Below are 25,755 nucleotides of genomic sequence, written 5' to 3'. Positions count from 1 at the left end.
TCCTTGCTCTTAATAGTTGAGTAATATTCCACTGTGTAAATGAACCATATTTTCTGTATACATTCTTCTGTTGTGGAATATTTGTGTTGTTACCAGCTTCTGGCTATGACAGATAAGGCCATTAAATATATCTCTGTGTGTGTCCATGTGGCTATTTCCTGTGACAATAGTAAATCAGGAAGCTCTGATCTCTGCAGTGATTTCATGAAGTCACTAATAAATTAAAGTTTGAGTAGAATAATGAGAGGTGGCAGAATTATGTAAATGGACCTAGTTCTAGGAAGTAGGTAGGCAGGTGCATAAATCTGATATTTCACTGCCAAGTTTGGAGAAGTATAGTACTTGATAAAGGGATTTGTCATTAAGACTTTGCAGAAGGATTTTTGTTTGTATTACTTTTAAACATACTCATTAACTGTTTGTTTTATAGCTGTGCAATGTGGTAATCCAGGAACAACAGCAAATGGGAAAGTCTTTCGAATTGATGGTACCACATTTTCCAGTTCCGTCATCTATTCATGCATGGAAGGCTATATCCTTTCAGGACCCTCTGTTAGACAGTGTACTGCCAACGGAACATGGTCTGGAAATTTGCCCAACTGTACAAGTAAGTTTTTCTTAATATTTAAAAATTGTCCTAAAATAAAAATATATAAAACTGTTTTAAGTCTTAAATATTAATTCATTGAGATTAAAAGATTATGCATGTTTTTTTAATTTTTTTTATTAACTTGAGTATTTCTTATATATATTTCGAGTGTTATTCCCTTTCCCGGTATCCGGGCAAACATCCCCCTCCCCCCTCCCCTTCCTTATGGGTATTCCCCTCCCAACACTCCCCCCATTGCCGCCCTCCCCCCACCAGTCTAGTTCACTGGGGGTTCAGTCTTAGCAGAACCCAGGGCTTCCCCTTCCACTGGTGCTCTTACTAGGATATTCATTGCTACCTATGAGGTCAGAGTCCAGGGTCAGTCCATGTATAGTCTTTAGTTAGTGGCTTAGTCCCTGGAAGCTCTGGTTGCTTGGCATTGTTGTACATATGGGGTCTCGAGCCCCTTCAAGCTCTTCCAGTTCTTTCTCTGATTCCTTCAACGGAGGTTCTATTCTCAGTTCAGTGGTATGCTGCTGGTATTCGCCTCTGTATTTGCTGTATTCTGGCTGTGTCTCTCAGGAGAGATCTACATCCGGCTCCTGTCGGTCTGCACTTCTTTGCTTCATCCATCTTGTCTAATTGGGTGGCTGTATATGTATGGGCCACATGTGGGGCAGGCTCTGAATGGGTGATCCTTCAGTCTCTGTTTTAATCTTTGCCTCTCTCTTCCCTGACAAGGGTATTCTTGTTCCCCTTTTAAAGAAGGAGTGAAGCATCCACGTTTTGATCATCCGTCTTGAGTTTCATTTGTTCTAGGCATCTAGGGTAATTCAAGCATTTGGGCTAATAGCCACTTATCAATGAGTGCATACCATGTATGTCTTTCTGTGATTGGGTTAGCTCACTCAGGATGATGTTTTCCAGTTCCAACCATTTGCCTACGAATTTCATAAACTCATTGTTTTTGATAGCTGAGTAATATTCCATTGTGTAGATGTACCACATTTTCTGTATCCATTCCTCTGTTGAAGGGCATCTGGGTTCTTTCCAGCTTCTGGCTATTATAAATAAGGCTGCAATGAACAGAGTGGAGCACGTGTCTTTTTTATATGTTGGGGCATCTTTTGGGTATATGCCCAAGAGAGGTATAGCTGGATCCTCAGGCAGTTCAATGTCCAATTTTCTGAGGATCCTCCAGACTGATTTCCAGAATGGTTGTACCAGTTTGCAATCCCACCAACAATGGAGGAGTGTTCCTCTTTCTCCACATCCTCGCCAGCATCTGCTGTCCCCTGAGTTTTTGATCTTAGCCATTCTCACTGGTGTGAGGTGAAATCTCAGGGTTGTTTTGATTTGCATTTCCCTTATGACTAAAGATGTTGAACATTTCTTTAGGTGTTTCTCAGCCATTCGGCATTCCTCAGCTGTGAATTCTTTGTTTAGCTCTGAGCCCCATTTTTTAATAGGGTTATTTGTTTCCCTGCGGTCTAACTTCTTGAGTTCTTTGTATATTTTGGATATAAGGCCTCTATCTGTTGTAGGATCGGTAAAGATCTTTTCCCAATCTGTTGGTTGCCGTTTTGTCCTAACCACAGTGTCCTTTGCCGTACAGAAGCTTTGCAGTTTTATGAGATCTCATTTGTCGATTCTTGATCTTAGAGCGTAAGCCATTGGTGTTTTGTTCAGGAAATTTTTTCCAGTGCCCATGTGTTCCAGATGCTTCCATAGTTTTTCTTCTATTAGTTTGAGTGTGTCTGGTTTGATGTGGAGGTCCTTGATCCACTTGAATTTAAGCTTTGTACAGGGTGATAAGCATGGATCGATCTGCATTCTTCTACATGTTGACCTCCAGTTGAACCAGCACCATTTGCTGAAAATGCTATCTTTTTTCCATTGGATGGTTTTGGATCCTTTGTCAAAAATCAAGTGACCATAGGTGTGTGGGTTCATTTCTGGGTCTTCGATTCTATTCCATTGGTCTATCTGTCTGTCTCTGTACCAATACCATGCAGTTTTTATCACTATTGCTCTGTAATACTGCTTGAGTTCAGGGATAGTGATTCCCGCTGAAGTCCTTTCATTGTTGAGGATAGCTTTAGCTATCCTGGGTTTTTTGTTATTCCAGATGAATTTGCAAATTGTTCTGTCTAACTCTTTGAAGAATTGGATTGGTATTTTGATGGGGAATGCATTGAATCTGTAGATCGCTTTTCGTAAAATGGCCATTTTTACTATATTAATCCTGCCAATCCATGAGCATGGGAGATCTTTCCATCTTCTGAGGTCTTCTTCAATTTCCTTCTTCAGTGTCTTGAAGTTCTTATTGTACAGATCTTTTACTTGCTTGGTTAAAGTCACACCGAGGTACTTTATATTATTTGGGTCTATTATGAAGGGTGTCGTTTCCCTAATTTCTTTCTCGGCTTGTTTCTCTTTTGTATAGAGGAAGGCAACTGATTTATTTGAGTTAATTTTATACCCAGCCACTTTGCTGAAGTTGTTTATCAGCTTTAGTAGTTCTCTGGTGGAACTTTTGGGATCACTTAAATATACTATCATATCATCTGCAAATATTTTGACTTCTTCTTTTCCAATCTGTATCCCCTTGACCTCCTTTTGTTGTCTGATTGCTCTGGCTAGAACTTCAAGAACTATATTGAATAAGTAGGGAGAGAGTGGGCAGCCTTGTCTAGTCCCTGATTTTAGTGGGATTGCTTCAAGTTTCTCTCCATTTAGTTTAATGTTAGCAACTGGTTTGCTGTATATGGCTTTTACTATGTTTAGGTATGGGCCTTGAATTCCTATTCTTTCCAGGACTTTTATCATGAAGGGGTATTGAATTTTGTCAAATGCTTTCTCAGCATCTAATGAAATGATCATGTGGTTCTGTTCTTTCAGTTTGTTTATATAATGGATCACATTGATGGTTTTCCGTATATTAAACCATCCCTGCATGCCTGGGATGAAGCCTACCTGGTCATGGTGGATGATTGTTTTGATGTGCTCTTGGATTCGGTTTGTCAGAATTTTGTTGAGTATTTTTGCGTCGATATTCATAAGGGAAATTGGTCTGAAGTTCTCTTTCTTTTTTGAGTCTTTGTGTGGTTTAGGTATAAGAGTAATTGTGGCTTCGTAGAAGGTATTCGGTAGTGATCCATCTGTTTCAATTTTGTGGAATAGTTTGGATAATATTGGTATGAGGTCTTCTATGAAGGTTTGATAGAATTCTGCACTAAAACCGTCTGGACCTGGGCTCTTTTTGGTTGGGAGACCTTTAATGACTGCTTCTATTTCCTTAGGAGTTATGGGGTTGTTTAACTGATTTATCTGTTCCTGATTTAACTTCGGTACCTGGTATCTGTCTAGGAAATTGTCCATTTCCTGAAGATTTTCAAGTTTTGTTGAATATAGGTTTTTATAGTAAGATCTGATGATTTTTTGAATTTCCTCTGAATCTGTAGTTATGTCTCCCTTTTCATTTCTGATTTTGTTAATTTGGACGCACTTTCTGTGTCCTCTCGTTAGTCTGGCTAAGGGTTTATCTATCTTGTTGATTTTCTCAAAGAACCAAGTTTTGGTTCTGTTGATTCTTTCTATGGTCCTTTTTGTTTCTACTTGGTTGATTTCCGCTCTGAGTTTGATTATTTCCTGCTTCTACTCCTCCTGGGTGTATTTGCTTTTTTTGTTCTAGAGCTTTTAGGTGTGCTGTCAAGCTGCTGACATATGCTCTTTCCTGTTTCTTTCTGCAGGCACTCAGCGCTATGAGTTTTCCTCTTAGCACAGCTTTCATTGTGTCCCATAAGTTTGGGTATGTTGTGCCTTCATTTTCATTAAATTCTAAAAAGTTTTTAATTTCTTTCTTTATTTCTTCCTTGACCAGGTTATCATTGAGTAGAGCATTGTTCAATTTCCACGTATATGTGGGCATTCTTCCTTGATTGTTATTGAAGACCAGTTTTAGGCCGTGGTGGTCCGATAGCACGCATGGGATTATTTCTATCTTTCTGTACCTGTTGAGGCCCGTTTTTTGACCAATTATATGGTCAATTTTGGAGAAAGTACCATGAGGAGCTGAGAAGAAGGTATATCCTTTTGCTTTAGGATAGAATGTTCTATAAATATCCGTTAAGTCCATTTGGCTCATGACTTCTCTTAGTCTGTCTACATCTCTGTTTAAATTCTGTTTCCATGATCTGTCCATTGATGAGAGTGGGGTGTTGAAATCTCCCACTATTATTGTGTGAGGTGCAATGTGTGTTTTGAGCTTTAGTAAGGTTTCTTTTACATATGTAGGTGCCCTTGTATTTGGGGCATAGATATTTAGGATTGAGACTTCATCTTGGTGGATTTTTCCTTTGATGAATATGAAGTGTCCTTCCTTATCTTTTTTGATGACTTTTAGTTGAAAATTGATTTTATTTGATATTAGAATGGCTACTCCAGCTTGCTTCTTCTGACCATTTGCTTGGAAAATTGTTTTCCAGCCTTTCACTCTGAGGTAATGTCTGTCTTTGTCTCTGAGATGTGTTTCCTGTAGGCAGCAGAATGAAGGGTCCTCGTTGCGTATCCAGTTTGTTAGTCTATGTCTTTTTATTGGGGAGTTGAGGCCATTGATGTTGAGAGATATTAAGGAATAGTGATTATTGCTTCCCGTTATATTCATATTTGGATGTGAGGTTATGTTTGTGTGCTTTCATTCTCTTTCTTTTGTTGCCAAGACGATTAGTTTCTTGCTTCTTCTAGGGTATAGCTTGCCTCCTTATGTTGGGCTTTACCATTTATTATCCTTTGCAGTGCTGGATTTGTAGAAAGATATTGTGTGAATTTGGTTTTGTCATGGAATATCTTGGTTTCTCCATCTATGTTAATTGAGAGTTTTGCAGGATACAGTAACCTGGGCTGGCATTTGTGTTCTCTTAGGGTCTGTATGACATCAGTCCAGGATCTTCTGGCCTTCATAGTTTCTGGCGAGAAGTCTGGTGTGATTCTGATAGGTCTGCCTTTATATGTTACTTTACCTTTTTCCCTTACTGCTTTTAATATTCTTTCTTTATTTCGTGCGTTTGGTGTTTTGACTATTATGTGACAGGAGGTGTTTCTTTTCTGGTCCAATCTATTTGGAGTTCTGTAGTCTTCTTGTATGCCTATGGGTATCTCTTTTTTTAGGTTAGGGAAGTTTTCTTCTATGATTTTGTTGAAGATATTTACTGGTCCTTTGAGCTGGGTGTCTTCACTCTCTTCTATACCTATTATCCTTAGGTTTGATCTTCTCATTGAGTCCTGGATTTCCTGTATGTTTTGGACCAGTAGCTTTTTCTGCTTTACATTATCTTTGACAGTTGAGTCAATGATTTCTATGGAATCTTCTGCTCCTGAGATTCTCTCTTCCATCTCTTGTATTCTGTTGGTGAGGCTTGTATCTACAGCTCCTTGTCTCTTCTTTTGTTTTTCTATATCCAGGGTTGTTTCCATGTGTTCTTTCTTGATTGCTTCTATTTCCATTTTTAGTTCCTTCAACTGTTTGATTGTGTTTTCCTGGAATTCTTTCAGGGATTTTTGTGATTCTTTCAGGGATTTTTGCGATTCCTCTCTGTAGGCTTCTACTTGTTTATTAATGTTTTCCTGTGTTTCCCTAAGGGAGTTCTTCATGTCTTTCTTGAAGTCCTCCAGCATCATGATCAAATATGATTTTGAAACTAGATCTTGCTTTTCTGGTGTGTTTGGATATTCCATGTTTGTTTTGGTGGGAGAATTGGGCTCCGATGATGCCATGTAGTCTTGGTTTCTGTTGCTTGGGTTCCTGCACTTGCCTCTCGCCATCAGATTATCTCTAGTGTTACTTTGTTCTGCTATTTCTGACAGTGGCTAGACTGTCCTATAAGCCTGTGTGTCAGGAGTGCTGTAGACCTGTTTTCCTCTCTTTCAGTCAGTTATGGGGACAGAGTTTTCTGCTTTCGGGCGTGTAGTTTTTCCTCTCTACAGGTCTTCAGCTGTTCCTGTGGGCCTGTGTCTTGAGTTCACCAGGCAGCTTTCTTGCAGCAGAAACATTGGTCTTACCTGTGGTTCCGAGGCTCAAGTTCGCTCGTGGGGTGCTGCCCACGGGCTCTGTGGCGGCAGGAACCAGGCAGACCTGTGCCGCCCCTTCCGGGAGCTTCAGTGCACCAGGGTTCCAGATGGCCTTTGGTGTTTTCCTCTGGCGTCTGAGATGTTTATGCAGAGTGCAGTCTCTTCTGGTTTCCCAGGCGTGTCTGCCTCTCTGAGGGTTTAGCTCTCCCTCCCACGGGATTTGGGTGCAGAGAACTGTTTATCTGGTCTGTTTCCTTCAGGTTCTGGCGGTGTCTCAGGCAGGTGTCCTGGCGCTCCTGGGCCCTCCCCCACGGGAGCCCAGAGGCCTTATACAGTTTCCTCTTGGGCCAGGGATGTGGGCAGGGGTGGGCAGTGTTGGTGGTCTCTTCCGCTCTGCAGCCTTAGGAGTGCCCACCTGACCAGGCCACTGCCTCTTTCCCACAGGGTCTGGGAGCAGAGAGCTGCTGCGGGCCGGGATCCGCGGGTCAAGATTATGCATGTTTATGATTACATGATACACTGATGATTTCAAGAATTGGTAGCCTTACCAAGTTATTATATTGGCTGGATGAGGAAAGAGGAATCAAAGAAAATAAATCATATTTTATGTCATTTAATACCACTCTATGAATAATTATTAATTAGCAGTTCATCAGATTAAGTCATAATGGATTCAATTTCCCTTTTTCAATCTAACACAAACCAATATTTATTTTGATTTTTAAAAAGCTTAGCCAATATTTTTGAGTACTCACCTTGACACAGAAAGATTTTACAGGTGTTTTGATATAGTTCAGTTTTATAGTCTTTGCCTAATGCATATGAAACCTTGATTTTCTTCAGAAACAATAGAAAGCCAAGATCAAATAAAGAGAGCAAGAATGAGAAAAAGAAGCCAGAAAGGCTTCTAGAAAAGAAGTCTGAATAGAAAGATAAAGGAAGGATAAATATTTAGTGAAGATCATACTAGTGTAAATATTTTATCTGTTCTACTTCATGATTTCTCAGAAAAAGTAGGTCCATGTCCATGTAGGTGAGCAAATAGAACCAAAATCAAAGGCATTACTCTGTCTCATAACATTGTGTCAAAGTCTCTCTTCTCTCTCCCTCTCCCTCTCCCTCTCCCTCTCCCTCTCCCTCTCCCTCTCCCTCTCCCTCTCCCTCTCCCTCTCTCTCTCTCTCTCTCTCTCTCTCTCTCTCTCTCTCTCTCTCTCTCTGTCAGTCTCAAATGCCTTCAGGTCTTTCACATGTACTATGGCTTCAATGTTTTGTGTTTTTGAGATTCCTGAGAGTGTGCTCAAGTTTGTCTCTGTGTCTACAATTGTCTCCTAAGTGTTTCCTTGGGTTGTCTTTCTTATGTTTGTTTGCTTTGTCTTATTCCAATTTATTTTTTTTGTTTTATTTTCATCTTATTATATTTTATGTTATTATTGTCCCTTAGATACCTGTTTCCTTCCTAAGAAGATACAGAAAGTGGACGGGTCTGGGTGCAAGTAGATGGGGAATGCTAGAATGAATAGAGAGTGGAGAAATCATTGAAAATAAACCAATTAAGGATACATCCAGTTGTATCTACAAAATACATTGCTTTATTTTAGTACTTTAGAGAGAAACATCATGCTGAACAACGTAACTGAACTATCAATTTTACTGAACCTGGGAATTTGCTACAGGTTAACCATTGTATTGGCAAAATTATGGCTAATTCAATCATAATAACCTAAGTTATGGACAGAAATCTATCTCTAAGAAAGGACAAGGAGGTTTAAGTGAAAATTAGCAGTCTAAAAAAATCTACAATAAAAACAATGAAGGGGTTGATAGTACTTCTATATGGATATGTGATTGTATTAGTATCCATGCTTTATATTTCTTCTTATTACTGGAAGTAATCCCTAAGTAGAGTTTTAGAACTTTCTATATTGTCCTAGACTTATATTGCATGGGTTGAGAAGTGGAGAAATGGTATCATTCAAGGACTTCCTGAGTATGAGAAGAACTCAATGCTATACAATAATTATTTTATTAATAATTTTGTTTATTTACAATCCAAATGTTATTCCCCCTTCTTGGTCCCTCTCTAGGAGTACTTCACCCTTTATTCTTTACTTCTAAGAGCTCACTCCCCCACCCACCCAGCCCCAACTTACCCTGCTGGCATTCTCCTTCCCTGGGGCATCAAGTTTAGGATCACCAGTCAGTGAGAATGAATGACACAAGATGCTTTTAAAGCACACAAAAATTATTTCTAAGGAGATTTGTTATATTCAGGACATAGTAGGCTGATGTATTGCTAAGATTCATACAACAGAAGTTCACTATTATAGAAGAAGTAATTGATAACAACTATTAGGAAAGTCAATAATGCCAGTTATGACTGGCAGCTTTCTCAAAACTTCTATTTTTGAATTAAAGATTATATCTTATAACCAAGTTTACACAGTTAAATAGCAGACAACATGAGCAGAGGAATTTATGACTGACGTTACACCCATAGACAGAACTCAGCCTGGGAAAAAAAGATATTTGATGCCACAAAACATAGCTAAAAATGGCACTCTGATTTTATAGTGTAGTGAAGTGATATTGTGTGTTTGCATTGAGACACAGGATGGAGGAACTACAGTCAACTAAGGAATAAAGGCAGTGGGGGAAGAAGTCTTCCCCATAGAGGAGCACACCTATTGGTTTTCTAGTACCTAATGGACAGCTCTGGAATCATACATAAAAAGTAAATTATACAGACTGAGGAGGTTATATGTAAGAATATAGATTACATATGCACAGATGTATGTAAAAATTCAATAAACAAACAGGACATGAATTTGAAAGAGAATGGAGTGGTGCAGCAGGTTTTAAAGGTAGGAAACAGCATGGGGTGATGTACTTATATTCCTCAAATTAAAATAATATTTTTTAAAAAGCAAAGAAAATATTTATTTAAATGGAAGTTTTATTAATGTATCTGTACATTTCCGTGTATATCAGATATATATATACACCTAGTAACTTAAGCCTATACTACATACTGTGCATGTGGAGTTTTGTGAAAAAGATTGTGAGCTAGTTTTCAGATCTAAAAAATTATTGATATGATTTCATTGGAAAAATGTTCCCTTAATGTCTTTCTCTGTCTATCCCTGTCTCCCTGTCTCTCTGTCTCTGCCTGTGTCTCTGTCTCTCTCTTTTTCTCTCTCTGTTTCCTTTCCTCCCTTGCTCCCTCCCTCTTCTATGAACTAGGATTTGCACTTATAAAATGACCAATGCCAGTGCAGCTTACCTTGGAGGTCTTATTCATTAGAGGCAGACAAAACACTTAACAAATTAAGTTGAGTGATAAGGAGTCTAAGGCTTTCAATTTCTAGCAGGCAGCTGGAAAATGGCCCTTGCTGTATCTTGGCTACAAACCCTGATAATGAAACCATTTGGAGGTTTTTTTTTTTTTGGACTTCTTACAGAAGATAGTCCTAATAACAGAGCTGATCTGCCAGGAAAGGAAGAAATGATGAATGACCAAAAAGCAGAGTAAATGTATGCTAAGATATGATCTAATCCCTTTGAAGGAGCGGGCATTATTTCTCAGTACTTGCATTCTTGACCTTGGCCATTTTTACTTCCTAGACAACGAGACTTCTCAAAGTCACGACACATTTTTGGTGGCTATACCTCAAAATAAGTCCTGTTTTGGAAGAAAGCATGTGGTTATTAGATACCTTCCAGAATATTCCAAATTCACAAAACCCACCACCACAGTCAGGAATTATCTGGGACAATATATTAATAGTGCCAATGTTGAGATTAAACTATTCTCTGTGTGATTTGAAAAGGAAATTGACAAAAGATATGATCAAATTGAGAAATCCTGTAAGTTTAGAAACATTGTGACAAGTGCTTTTACATCACTTTGTTGATACAGTGGCATTATGGTCTCCGGTTGGCAATCTCGAGATTTGATGATCAACAAACATGCTTCTTGGTGCACCATCTATAACAGTGAAGGAAAGATAACACAAAAATAGTTTAATTATATAAAATAAATAGAATGTATATCTGAATAAGAGAATATAAATTATTAAAATGAAGTATTTTTGGCCTATGGGTGAAACATGTTTAATATTCATTGCGCATTTCATTAAAGTTAATTACATTGAAACTTAAGAAACATGTGACATTATATTTCAGAGTACACAGTCATATGTACACTAAAGAAGTTAAACAGAAAATAGATCTGAAGTGGAAAACTGAATGAACTACAACATTTACACTTTATTTGTAGTGTAGAGATCATGTGATTTAAACTTATTATAAATAATAACAAATGGGAATCAACAGGATAAAAAGGATGAGACTATTTTCATCAAAGTAGTTGAATGATTTTAAACAATGATTTGGTTGTATTTCTTTTTAAACTGGCAATTCAGTTACTCCTTTTCAACTCATGAATGTATAAATTTTACAAACAAATTTTTATTTAATCTCACATAATAATACATGCACTATATTATTCTCTGAGAATGCAAGAAGATAGTCCTGTTATCAATTAGTGTATATCCACATTTAGGGATTTGGGTGGTTACCAAAGATTTTCTATAGAAATCTCCCAGAATTCACTGTGGCTTATTAATCTCTCTAATTTTAGGGCAAAGCCCTAAAGAGTTACTGTTCTAAGGTTTTGTCTACAAAGACCAAAGGCTTATTTGGTAGCAAACAAGCTGGTAGTGAATGAATTGCCGGCCAAGCAGGTGCTATTTACAAAGACTGTTGCTAATGGATACTGACTTTCACTGGCCTCTGCTTTGTCAGGAAGTCAGGAAACAAACACTCACTTCTGCAGCTTCTGGTGTCAGATGTTCATTCATGGTGCTGCCGGGCTCAGAGGCCCTTCCCACTATTTGTGCAACACACCCCACCCCCTCCACCCCTACCCTGTCTTCTCCTGTGATGGATGCATCTAAAGTTATGTGCCTTCCTAACTGCATGGTTGTTTCTTCTTGCTAAGACTCTAACTCATTCTGTAAAAGTTCCTGTCCAGAAAGCAAGGCTCTGTGATATTTCTGTTAATATCTTCTTCTCCATTAAGAATATGGGGTGAAACCATGAAATAACTGAAAGTGCAATTCCATGCATTCAAAGTACAGAGACATTTTATATGGCAGTAAATTTGGGAGGTTTAAAAACAATTATTTTTGGTAATGTTCAGAATTATTTGTTTTTTATCCAAATCTGTTTTATCTTCTTAATATATTCTTTTCTTAATGATAATGATCGGAAGAAAAGCTTTCTTGATATAAAATTTAAAATAGAATTAGGTTGCATTTGATAGAAGGAATTCTATGAATTACTTTAGAAATCAAGGATTACATAGATATGTCCCAAATAATATTTTTCAGTTTAATTGTCAATATTCATACTCAAAAAACTCTGTAGGCACAAAAATATAATCATATGAATATCTAACATTAGTGAATCTTTATAGAAAACTATAAATATAATTTAATCATAATGTCAAGGGGAGGGGGATGGGATGGGGCATAACATTTGAAATGTAAATAAAAATATCCATTAAAAGAAAAAAATTTTAAAAAGTGTGGTAAGTGTGGCTGTAGTTAGTATACATTGTATGAAAGAGTAATTTATTTTCAACAAAATTAAGTAAAACAAAAGGTTTGGGTTCACAAGGTGAATTCCTAATACCTATATCACATGCACTCTACAATGGGAACTGCAAATTCTTTTTTTTAAATTAATTATCTAATTTATTTACATTCCCATTGTTGCCCTCCCTCCTGGTTCCCACTCTCAGAATTCTCTCCATCTCCCCTCATTTTCATCTCTGAGAGGGTGTGAAGCACCCTCTGGGGAATTCTTCTCTAGGGCATTAAATTTCTACAGGATTAGGTGCATCCTCTCCCACCAAGGCTAGGCAAGGCAGTCTTCACTACACATGTGCCAGTGGTCTCTCACCATGTATGCTGTTCGTTTAGTGGCTTAGGGTCTAGGAGCTAGCTCCCCATTTTTATTAAATTGGGTATTTCTTATTTATATTTTAAATGTTATTCCCTTTCCCAGTTTCCTGTCCACCAACCCCCAAACCCCTACTCCTCCCCTTCTATAAGGGTGTTCCCCTCCCCATCCACCCTCCTTACCACCTCCCCCAACAATCCCCTATACTGGGAGTCCAACCTTGTCAGGACCAAGGGCTTCCACTGGTGCCCCAACAAGGCTATTCACTGCTACATCTGCAGTTGGAGCCCAGGGTCAGTCCATGTATAGTCTTTGGGTAGTGGTTTAGTCCCTGGAAGCTCTGGTTGGTTGGCATTGTTATTCTTATGGGGTTGCAAGCCCCTTCAGCTCTTTCAGTCCTTTCTCTAATTCCTCCATCAGGGGTCCTGTTCTCAGTTCAGTGGTTTGCTGCCAGCATTCGCCTCTGCATTTGACATGTTCTGTCTGTGTCTCTCAGGAGAGATCTATATCCAGTTCCTGTCAGTATGCACTTCTTAGATTCATCAATCTTATCTAGTTTTGGTGGCTGTATATATATGGGCCACATGTGGGGCAGGCTCTGAATGGCCATTCCTTCAGTTTCTGCTCTAAACTTTGCCTCCCTATCCCCTCCAATGGATATTTTTGTTCCCCTTTTTAAGAAGGATTGAAGCATCCGCATTTTGGTCATCCTTCTTTAGTTTCATGTGGTTTGTGCATTGCATCTTGGATAATTCGAGCATTTGGGCTAATATCCACTTATCAATGAATGCATACCATGTGTGTTTTTCTGTGATTGGGATACTTCACTCAGGATGATATTTTCTAGTTCCATCCATTTGCCTATAAATTTCATGAAGTCCTTATTTTTGATAGCTGAGTAGTACTCCATTGTGTAGATGTACCACATTTTCTGTATCCATTCCTTTATTGAAGGGTATCTGGGTTCTATCCAGCTTCTGGCTATTATAAATAAGGCTGCTACGAACATAGGGAAGCATGTGTTTTTGTTATATGTTGGAGCATCTTTTGGGTATATGCCCAGGAGAGATATAGCTTGTAGTGCAATGTCCAATTTTCTCTTTAGCTCCTTTAATTCTTCCCCTAACTCTTCCATAGGTTTCCCTGACTAAATCCAGTGTTTAACTGTGAGTGTCTGCATCTGTATCAGTCATGTGCTGGTAGAACCTCTCAGAAGGTAGTAGCTATATGAAACTCCTGTGTGAAACACAACATAGCATTAGGAATAGTTTGGGGCCCACTCATGGGATAGATCCCAAGCTGGGCTACTCCCTGGGTGGCCTTTCCACCAGTCTCAGTTGCATTTTTGACTCTGTATTTTTTAGACAGGAACACTTTTGGGACAAAAAATTTGAAGGTGGTTTGATGACCCCATCCTTCTACTGGGGGCCCTGTCTATCTACTGGAGGTGGTCTCTTCAGGTTCCATTTCCCTACTGTTGGGCATTTTGGCTAAAGTCATGCCCATTGGGAACTACAAATTCTTAAGAGTAGTCTTTCTCTCTAAGTTGATAATGAGCTGTTTAATATGAGAAATTTGGTCACAAAGAGTAACATAGATATCATGCCTTTAGTATCTGATTTTATCTCTTTTTATTGATGAATGTTTTTATTTTATTTTTTCTTCCATTTTTATTAAATAGGGTATTTCTTATTTACATTTCAAATGTTATTCCCTTTCCCAGTTTCCTGTCCTTCAGTCCCCTAATCACTCCACCTCACCTTCTATATGGGTGTTCCCCTCCCCATCCATCCCCCCATTACTGCTCCCCCCAACAATCCCCTACACTGGGAGACCAGCCTCGGCAGGACCAAGGGATTCCCCTTGCACTGGTGTCCCAACAAGGCTATTCACTGCTACCTAAGCAGTTGGAGCCCAGGGTCAGTCCATGTATAGTCTTTGGGTAGTGGTTTTTATATTAATAATTTTTTAAATTATTTAATTAGTGCCCTATATCTATATCTATCTATCTATTTATCTATTCTAAACCACATGCACAACATCTGTAATAAGTCTTTCTTTATTATGATCAAAACCTGTGAATGTGTTCTTTAAATATGGTTATGCTTATGTTTTATCTCTAAAGTGAGCATGGTAACTATTTTCTCTACGTATTTGTTAAGGTTATCTTATGCTAAATACTTGGTGTTAAATATGGGCTGTGTTAACCTTCTGTCCTCATTTGGTATTGATAGTCATCAGTTGTGGAGACCCAGGTATACCAGCCAATGGATTAAGATATGGAGATGATTTTGTGGTGGGGCAAAATGTTTCTTACATGTGCCAGCCAGGCTATACCATGGAGTTAAATGGATCCAGAGTCAGAACATGTACAACTAATGGCACGTGGAGTGGAGTCATGCCAACATGTAGAGGTATGCAAATAATTCTTTCAGCATTGCCAAGTTATAGCCATTACTTATTTACATTTATAAACAAATTTTATGCATATTTAAGTATACAAGTATTCTGTTCCCTTTTTTCTGATACCAAAATGTGGGGTATTTTATTTTAAAGTCCTAGTGTAACATGCAGATGTCTTTATCAAACTTATTTTTTATTGTGAGTAGTGACAATGACATATAGCTCAGCATGAAACAAAGTACAACACTCTCTGGCACTTGCTCACCACTACTGCTTACACCAGTGGAGATTTGTAAAAAAGTGTCACCTGGGCAAGTTGAATCTTCTCAGCTATTTAAGGCCATCCTTTTACAGATAGTAAAATAAAGACTCAATTTAGAAAAGCTAGTGTCAATAATGGTAGGTTAATATTTGAGTAAAAGGAAACGTTACACTACATAATGAAGTTTTATGATAGCTTTATTTTTAATAATTGGTATTTTCTATTCATGCATCCATTTGTGTGTCTAATAGTTGATGAGTTTGTACATACAGAACTAATATTTTTACCAATGCAATGATTGCAATGCGTTTCTGTTTTCTTAGCATTACATTATCTAAGTAAAATCAGATGCAGTTTCATTTTATTGAGTGAATTTAGTATTAATATATGTGCAGTTCATCATAGTGATCCACACATAGGCATTTATGTTTTATAAGTTCTTTTGTATATTCATGCATATGTATAATGAAAATTGACATATTAGTGAACTCAAGAAGTTCTTCCTACCTATAGTTTGTCATCATTACAGAATTTCCTCATTTCCACACTTAGAAGTTTGTTATCTCCTTTTCTTTTCATATCTGACACTTTTTCAACCTGACTCTGCCTGTGGATAACACCAGTTAAACAAAGTTAAATTTTAAAATTAATCATGTATTTACAAATAGGATAGGCTTTAAAATATGTAGCTATATCTTTTCATAATGCACAAGGAATATAGTGTAACCAGAAAAACAGTTTGTCTATATTTGAAAAAGAAGTGGGGGACAGCTATAAAACTGTTTTTTTTAATAAAACAAAAAGCAAACAAACCAGTTTCAATTCTGAATCTAAATCTAGACAAGGCACCGGGCTCATCAGCCTCTCTCAAGGTCCTTGGGAAATAATATTATAGAGGAGAAGAAATGTCATTCGTTGCAGTATAGCAGATAGAAGGGCATCCCCTTTGCCTTCTCCTTCAGTATCAAGAAGCTTGAGTTCTTGTAAAAAGAACTAGTAGTCATTATGTTGCCAACTGCAAGCATTCTTCTCCAGGGTTAAATTTTAGTGATCTTGCAAGAAAATTAACAGGAGAATAAAATATGACACACTGTATTGTCCTCCAAAAGGTTAGATAGCACATATGCAGCTCTTAATGATAATTATTTATTTATTTCACACTGAGGGTATTTCAACAGCTGTGTCTAATTACTTTTAATGTAATTGCAGCTGTTACCTGCTCAACTCCTCCCCAGATCTCTAATGGAAGGCTGGAAGGAACAAATTTCGACTGGGGCTTTAGTATTAGCTACATCTGTTCTGCAGGATATGAGCTGTCCTTTCCTGCGGTTCTGACCTGTGTAGGCAATGGTACCTGGAGTGGCGAGGTCCCGCAGTGCTTACGTAAGTAGTAACATTTCAATAATATCCATAATGATTTACAGTAACATTTGTTTCCTAAACCTTTCAAATTTGCAATGCTGTACCCAAAGAGATTAAGCTCTCTACAAGTACGCAATTAAGATTTAAATTTAAGAAGCCAGTTTTCATTAATGTAGCTATTTTTTCATTTATTCCAGTCATTATGTTCCTTCCAGTTTGGCTCAAAATATTTAAACCAAAGTGCTTTATTTCAGTAAAAAAGTTTTCTAGATTATTCTTGTTATTTTAATTCCTTCAAAGTAGAAACCATCTTAAGAAACATTACTAACTATCAAATTTAAAAGATAATTATATTTACTATGGCATTCTGTTAGGCATGGAATAATATTGCATTCAAAGAAGCTCTTTCTAGGTAATATTTTTAGACTTCCTCAGGTTTTATAGAGGACACATTAGCCCTGAAACTTTTTACAGTGAGGATCATCTTGATGACCACCAATGTGTCCACATAACTTAAAGATATTTCTAGACAGAGAATTAGAGTTGTACAAAAAAAATTATCTGTTTTGATATGAATGAAAAATTTCTATCTAGCAGTTTACTAACCTGAGTAGGTGCCACTTGGTTTTAGAACATTTGTTCAGCATGGACAAATTGCTAGATTTGATCTCTAGTGTGAGATAGAGAGAAGGAATGGAAGAAACACACACACACACATACACACACACACACACACACACACAGAGAGAGAGAGAGAGAGAGAGAGAGAGAGAGAGAGAGAGAGAGAGAGAGAGAAGGAGTTGATTTACTCTTGTTTTTATTGAAACTAGGAGAAGGGGAAGGAAAAACAGAAAGAGGTGGTGGCAGTAGTAGTAGTAGTAGTAGTAGTAGTAGTAGTAGTAGTAGTAGTAGACGAAGAAGAAGAAGAAGAAGAAGAAGAAGAAGAAGAAGAAGAAGAAGAAGAAGAAGAAGAAGAAGGAGGAGGAGGAGGAGGAGGAGGAGGAGGAGGAGGAGGAGGAGGAGGAGGAGGAGAAGAAGAAGAAGAAGAAGAAGAAGAAGAAGAAGAAGAAGAAGAAGAAGAAGAAGAAGAAGAAGAAGAAGAAGAAGTAGAACCCTATGCCAAGGGTTTCTTATTATTTTACTCTATTTTATATAATATTAATTGAATTCTTAATATTTTATTTATTTACATTTCACATATTATCCTCTTTTCTGATTTCCCTTTTGCAAACCCCTATTCTATCCCCTATCTCCCCGTTTCCATGAGGGTGCTCACCTAACCATCCACCTACTCCCACCTCACTGCCCTGGTATTCCCCTACACTGGGCATCCATTCTTCACAGGATCAAGGGCCTCTCCTCCCATTGGTGCCAGACAGGCCATCCTCTGCAACATATGCAGCTGAAGTCATGAGTTCCTCCATGTGTTCTTTTTGGTTGGTGGTTTCATCCCTGGGAGCTCTGGGGGATCTGGTTGGTTGTTATTATTGTTCTTCCTATGATGTTGCAAACCCTTCAGCTCCTTCATTTCTTTCTCTAACTCCTCCATTGTCCCCATGCTCAGTCCAGTTGTTTACTGTGAGCATCCACATCTGTGGCAGAGCCTCTCAGGAGACAGCTATACCAGGCTCCTGTCAGCAAACACTTCCTGGCATCCGCAATATTTTGGTGTCTGTATATGAGCTGGAAACCCAGGTGGGGCTTTCTCTGGATGGTCTTTCTTTCAGTCTCTACTCCACATGTGTCCCTGTATTTCCTTTAGAGAGGAACAATTCTGGGTTAAAATTTTGGAGATGAGTGGGTAGCCCCCATCCCTCAACTGGAGACCTTGCCTAACCAAGGGGAGGGAAAGCCTGTAGAGACCATATCCAGAGATAAATTCTTAATAATATTTTGGATTATTTTATGAAAGAAAATAAGTTGTCTCAAAACTATCTTTGAAAGTTGTCATTTACAATTAACTCTTAATTTCATTGAGGTTCCTTTTTGAAATCTTTACCAGTACAGTATGTTGGCCCAGAGTGGAGGTTAAAGGTCATACTTACCAACCTGTTGAATCATTCAAACTTTTTGCTGTATCTACAGATATGCTCTAAAGTCCTAATCATACTCAGTCATGTCTTCATTTGGATGATATAATTTAAAGCAACCTAACAGGCAGCCATGTAATGTACCTGCTATGGTTGCTATTTGTTTCTTTCACAGGAAAACGAATTATCAGGATATAAATGGTCATGTTAGAAATGGAACATATTTTAAATGATTAAATTAATTACAAGGCATATTTCTTTCGTCATTATTTAAAAGAAAAATGAATGTTTTCTATATAGGTCTACTGGCCTGGTTGTTCTCACCACCCATAGACCTTCAGGTTCATCCTATACCAGTCATACATGCCTTTTTTATGTCTGCAGAGTGCTGGTTCTCCTCTATCAAGGAAGACCACTGCCATGTTATTTAAAATGCACATTCATCTTCCATTGCACAATACATACAAAGACTAAATATCTTTTCTTTGAATTATTTTTCTCATAGAACTAATTGCCTTACCATCTGTTCCTTTGCTTCTTTTCTTATGACAGCAGCTTGTTTCCTTCCGAATTGCATTACAAGCACAGAGATGAGTATTTCTTGGTATGTCTAGGATATATGCAGATGCTTTAAAGTATTTAGAATAGTATTTGTCCTAGTAAAACCAAAGAAGCGTCATAACGAGGGAGGATGTTCTACTTTGTTGTGGTTTTGTCTTTTCTTTGTTAAATTATTTGAAGCAGGAAAATCCACTATTAATGTGGATCGTTTGAGTTAAAAACACCTACCTTTAATCTGGGCCACAGCTGATGGTGGCAGCCTGTGTAAAATTTCTGAAAAAAGGAAGTTTGCCCTCTCTGTCTGCTTGTACTCACTTTTGTTAGCAAGTCCATTCTTTCATTGGCATTCTAGCCTACTTCTTTGGGATTCTGATGTATAATGAAAACCAGTTGAGACACCTGTCCTTGTAAACTGAAGAGCTACTGGATTGTGTAGATGGACCACAGCTATGAGCCACTCTAATAAATACCATATGTATAGATACCATATATATCATATATGATATGATTTTGGTTATACATGCTAGAGTGGAGAGAGACGCTTACTAAGGGGCCAAGTCTTCATTTTCCCCATAGGGTTTCAGTCTTCCTGGAAAAACTGACACCCAGCTAGCTCACTCCAGTTACTTTATTCAAATGGTATAAGTTTCCAGATACCAAAGATATCTTGCCCTTGCTGCCTATGAGAGCACACAACCCACAGAAATCTCAGACCCTTTAATTTTGGCTGGTCATAGTCAAAAGAAACAACCATAGGTTTTCCAGGAATGTCATAGGACCAGTGTCCAGGACTAGCAGCAAGCTCTCACATAGCACCCAGTACAAACTTTCCAACAAGGAGATAAAAGTTTTTTCAAAGTTCAAACAGTCTTAATCCAATTTCTTAGCATGTACTAATTAACCCAAACAGCACAGACTTTGTTGAAACATGTCACTGAAATCAAAACACAAAGGCTTTACTATATATACATTTCCCATAAAGGTAGAAAGAAGGCTTTACTTTACATACTATATTTGTGTCTATATCTATATTTCTACTTGAAGACATATAAGACTCATACTAGAATTCATCTTTATCTAAACAATCATGACTAATCAGATTTTGGTATCAGGAGTAGTCTGAGAGTATCAGAAAAATAAGAAGGAATTCTTTTTAAACATTTCAAATAGGCTTTCCAGTGTTCCTATAATTACTGAAGCCTCTTAAGTTACTGAAACCTCTGCTAGAAGCTTGAAAGTACTGAAGCTCATGATATGAACTATTTTACAAAATTAAGGAATCAAATGCATACAATTCTCCCAATTCACCAATTGTGGACTTGTTGACTCTCTATATAAAGCTTTTGACTAATTGTGGAAAATAAGAAGAATGACAATACTGGTTGGTTGCTCCTAGCATGTCTAAATAAACTGACAAAAGAAAAAATATTCCCCCTGATAAAACTAAACATCTTCTAACATGAGCATATGTTGAAGGAAACATTAAACTCTGTGATAAAATTAGCCAGGTCAAGACATGAATAAAAACTCTCAGAGTTTGTAAGTCTGCCCTGAAACACTGTTTTTCTCTCTAGTAGTCAGAGAGCTCAAGTTGCAGAAAAATAACACCTAACCCCTTATTATAAGACTGGGTGAATAACAAAAATAAATTCAAGCCTGAGCCTCATAGAGTGTTGGCTGTTAAATTGAAGATATTTATTGGTAAAGAACAGATTCTGTAACTTGTGGTGGAGATGTGAGGGAGGACCCTATTGAGGCTGACAACTTTGAGTCCTCAGATTCTCAAGGTTTTTACCTTACTTGATAAAGTAGCTTCTACTCACTCAGCAGAAGATAATATCACACTTCTCCTCCTGAAATATTGTCCTTTTTGCATTTTACTGAGGAAAATAATCCTTCACCATCTGCTAAACCAACAGCAACTTTCCATGACAGAATTGTCAGGCAAAGCTCTACTGATATCTCTCATAGCCAACAATATTTGCCTCTAGACTGTTTACCAGTAGAAAGACTAAGTAGTCTCTGAGAGTGAAAGTAAAAAATGTAGTCCAAGAGGAGGTGTGCTACACTGCTAAATAGCTTAAAGGGTAGGCTAATTCATTCAAACAGTTGGCTGGGAAATATTCATAGGAATGGATTTTAAGACTGGGAAATAATGGTGGAAGAAACATAAAACTGGATCAGCCTGAGTGGAGACTCTAAGTTTAATATGGAACCTTGAACAGCTAGAAAAATTATCAAAAGTTTATTTGAATTATTGGCTGAATCATTTGTTAAAAGATGCCCTTCTTTGATTGGTGGTTTAGTCCCTGGGAACTCTGGGGAGTCTGGTTGGTTGATATTTTTGTTCTTCCTGTGGGATTGAAAACCCTTCAGCTCCTTCAGTCCTTTATCTAACTCCTCCACTGTGATCCCTGTGCTTAGTCCGATGGTTAGCTGCAAGCATCCTTATCTGTATCAGTAAGGATATGGCAGAGCCTCTCAGGAGACATCCAGCCACATATATAACAAAGGATGGCATTGTCTGGCATCAATAGAAGGTGAAGACCTTGGTCCTGTGAAGGCTTGATTTGTTTCCCTACTGTAGGGGAATGCCAGGGTACTGAGGTGGGAAGGGGTGTTTGGGAGCAGGAGCATCTTCATAGAAGCAGGTGGAGGGGGAATTGGAGAGGGGGTAAGCAAGAAAGGTGATAACATTGGAAATGTAAATACATAAAATATCCAATAAAAACGAAAAAAAGATGTCCTTTTTAAAAGGTGTTGAAGATGCTTGATATTCTGGAACTTAGTGTAGATGAGGGATTTTTTTTTAGGGTTAAGGAAGTTGCAATGCTAAAATGGGTACTCTATATTAAACCTAATACTCCAGAGTGGAAAGACCCAAAAGACATGCCCTTCACTAATCCTGCAAAATGGCAAGAGGGGCACCAGCATATTTCAAGAGGTTTTTTTGTCATCTCTGTCTTGTGGCAGACCTTAGGGTCAGAGGTGCTCCTGTTCAGTTGGATGAATTAAATGTAATGGGTTTAATTGGGCTCCAAATTAGCATGAGTCAGGTGGCACCACTGAATCACCAGGCAAGATTATCATAATGGGAAGCACACATAAGCCAATGTCAAGAAATAGCCTGACCGATACTGGTAAGCACAGGAAAGTGACTTTTATGGTTGCGTGACTCATATGGACCTTTGGTACAGCTAATCAACTGGGAGACTTACACTCTGAAGGAAACAAGTAATTGCCCTTTTATAGAGTTTTAAAGATAAAAAATATGGCTTTCTGGAGAGAAAGAAAATGGCACTAGCAATGGAACATCGAAGGCTTGAGACCCGTGATGTGGTATTCCAATGCTAAGGTGTTATTCCTAAAACCCTATACATACAACTGACAGTAAACAAACTCAGAAGATTTCATGCATGTTTCTTTGCATATGATGAAAGTTATTCTTAACTCTCAATTTGGTAGGCAAAGTATCTGAGTACACAGATGAGAGACTTTTTAAATTAAATTGTTTAAAGTGGGAGTACCCACTTTTAATTCAGATATTTTTAGGCATGAAGATACATATTTATTCTGTGTAACACCTTCTGGTTGCAGCTTATATAAAGAACACGGAAGAGGCTTTTTAACATGTAACTAGAGATTTATTATTTGATTCTGATCTATTTAAATAAAAATGTAAAGCATTTGACATTTACTAACTACCATGCTAAACAGAGCAAAGACATCAGACTAATTATTTAAATATTATGTGTTCTTAAACATTATAATTTATAAATAAACTAGAAAGAAGTTGCGAAATTTCTCTGGGATAAGTTATCCGTATTAGGTTAGAGTAATATTCCAGTTAATTTTAATGATTTTACCAATTATTTACTTCACAGTATCTATTATTTTGTGACAAATATCTCCATTTTAACTTCTAGCAAAGTTCTGTGGTGATCCAGGTATACCTTCCCAAGGAAAACGAGAAGGCAAAAGCTTTATTTACCAGTCTGAGGTTTCATTCAGCTGCAATTCTCCCTTCATACTAGTAGGATCAAGCACAAGATTATGCCAAACTGATGGCACTTGGAGTGGATCATCACCTCACTGCATAGGTAATATACAGGCTGGTTATGCTCTGTAATTGCACAAAAATATCTGGCAGGAACATTTAATTCTTGTATCATGTAAAATGTATAGTAAACAAACCATATAGGTGGTTACACATATATAAAAGTATAGAACATTTTAGAAAGTACTGAGAAAAAATACAGGTAGACCAGGTCATCGCTTTTAATCATTTTAAACTTCCAGAAGAAATACTGAAATGATCTCATCATTGATCAGTTTAATGAAAAAGAAAGGCATGTCAGAGCAGAGTATTATTAAGTAATATTATTTTAAAGTATTTTAGTTAATAAAACACATTCATATGAAATGAATATTGCTCAAAAACATAGAGATATTTGAAGGGCTATCCATGTATATCACTGATTTAACACTGAATATTACCGTTTAGAAATTCACCTAGTAACCTCCATGCAAACAGTCCACTCACAAATGACAAGCCTACCATTTCCAGGCAGAAATGAACTACAAGTATCAGGACACTCCAAATTATCAATTATTTTCCATGAATTGCTCTTCCTTTTTCACAAGAAGTTAGCCCTATCTTATATCTCAAGCAAACATTTTATACACATGGGTTTCTCGAATGGACAGTATTGTCTTTAACTTCTCATTTACAAAGTGGGTTTGATTGATATCAAGTACTTTTTTTCTGACAAAAGTTTCAAAGTTCAAGAAGCACATAATGCATATAAATGAAGTCAAGTTGAATTTCTTCTTTTGAAGATGTATTTTTAAAAATATGCATGTGTGGGTGTCTGTATGTGGCTCTGTCTGAATGCAGAGCTAGCAGAGGTCACAGGTGTCTGATATTCTAAGAGCTGGAGTTCCAGGCTGTGATGAGAGTCTGGATATTTATGGTAGCCCCGGAATCAGGTCCTATATAAGCTAATTTAGCCTCTTAGTCACTGAGCTGTCTCTGTAGCTTCAACCTGAAATTCTTGCTTCAAGATTAGGAAGCTTCTGCTTACTGGGAGGCACTTAGTATTACGTTCAATATTCTTGCCAAGGGTACATTTGCTAAGACCAAGATTATTTAAGATTGACTTGCGTTAGTGAAGTATACTTGGTTACACAAAATTTCTTTTTTTTTTGAGAGAGAGCTTTGTATCTTTCTATTAATTACTCCCCCATTGCTGTGATCAAACACAATGTTCAAGGCAAATTATAGAAAAAAAGAAGCCTACTTGGAATTAGAGTTGGGAAGGGATAAGGGTGCCTCTTGGGGGGAGGGGCAGAAGGGTCTAAGTCAACCAATGGCATGGATATTCTGTAGAGCCGAAGTTCCGGTCTTGAACTCCAAGCAGAAAGCAGAGAGGGTGAACATGAAGGGGTTTGAATCTTTAAACTTGCAGGGTATACCTCCAGTGACATACCTCCTCTACCAAGGCCACCTTTTCCAAGTATCTCTACCATTACCACGAACTCTGAACCAATAGTTAAATCCATAAGATTGTGAAAGGCATTGTCATTCAAAATGCTACAGTGTATTTTGAGCATATTCACCTCCACAACTCTTTCTAGATACACCACCTCTTCCTTACCCATACAATTTTATGCCTTTTTTAAAATGACCCATGGTGATCAATTTGTACTGCGCCAATTTTCTTGGAAGTGTGGTTTCAGGGAAGCTTGACTGATATGCCAGTTGCTAGTCTCCTAGAGAAAATTATAACTCAGTCTGTAAGCAGATGACTGCCAGTAGCTATATTGCTAAGGTTGGGATTGTGTCCCCAGTGTCCATGTCCATGGTTGGACTTTTTGTTTGACTGGCACTTGTGCAAGTTTTATGCATTTGATGTCAACTATTGTGAGATCGCCAAAGAGTGTAATCTTTTTAATTGTTTACTTTAGAACCTACTAGAACATCCTGTGAAAACCCTGGGGTACCAAGGCATGGATCTCAAAACAATACATTTGGATTTCAAGTAGGTACTATTTTATTATTTGGTTATGCTTAGTATAGTGGGAAGTGTATTGTATTTTGATAATTTAGGACATGTTATTGCAATGTATTATTATTCCCAGACCGTACTACACTTTCTTATCCCCAGTGCCTCCCCATTGTTACTTCCCTTTTTTCCCTCAAATAGATTACAGCCTGTGGTTTTATAACATGTGAAGCATATCTCTTTCATTACATATGCACACTATTTAATTCTATACTCCACATATGAAAGAAAACATGCATTGTTTTGTCAAACTTGGATTTCTCAGTATAATGATCTCTGATTTTATCCATTTTCCTCAAAATGTCATAATTTCATTCTTCTTTAGAACTGCATGAGTTAATGGATAGATGATTCTCAACGTGAGGACTACAAATGGTCAGTCAATATATGATAAGTGTTCATCATTCTTAGTCACCAGGGAAATTAAAGTTATAACTGCTTTAAGCTTGT

At 37.7% G+C, this 25,755-nt stretch overlaps 1 protein-coding gene across 6 annotated transcripts in view; it reads left to right on the top strand.

Moving 5' to 3' along the window:
• Positions 1-25,755, top strand: part of Csmd3 (CUB and Sushi multiple domains 3) — a 1,319,129-nt gene that overhangs the window by 1,267,527 nt on the left and 25,847 nt on the right. For all 6 annotated transcript variants that reach the window (XM_063264433.1, XM_063264432.1, XM_063264430.1 and 3 more), the window contains 5 exons: positions 431-607; positions 14,857-15,036; positions 16,497-16,670; positions 23,167-23,340; positions 25,208-25,285. In XM_063264433.1, coding sequence (XP_063120503.1) covers positions 431-607; positions 14,857-15,036; positions 16,497-16,670; positions 23,167-23,340; positions 25,208-25,285 — 783 coding nt within the window. The remainder of the gene's footprint in view (positions 1-430; positions 608-14,856; positions 15,037-16,496; positions 16,671-23,166; positions 23,341-25,207; positions 25,286-25,755) is intronic.

This window comes from Rattus norvegicus, chromosome 7, assembly GCF_036323735.1.
Source record: "Rattus norvegicus strain BN/NHsdMcwi chromosome 7, GRCr8, whole genome shotgun sequence".
Lineage (NCBI taxonomy): Eukaryota > Metazoa > Chordata > Mammalia > Rodentia > Muridae > Rattus > Rattus norvegicus.
This window is presented reverse-complemented; position numbering and strand designations above follow the sequence as displayed.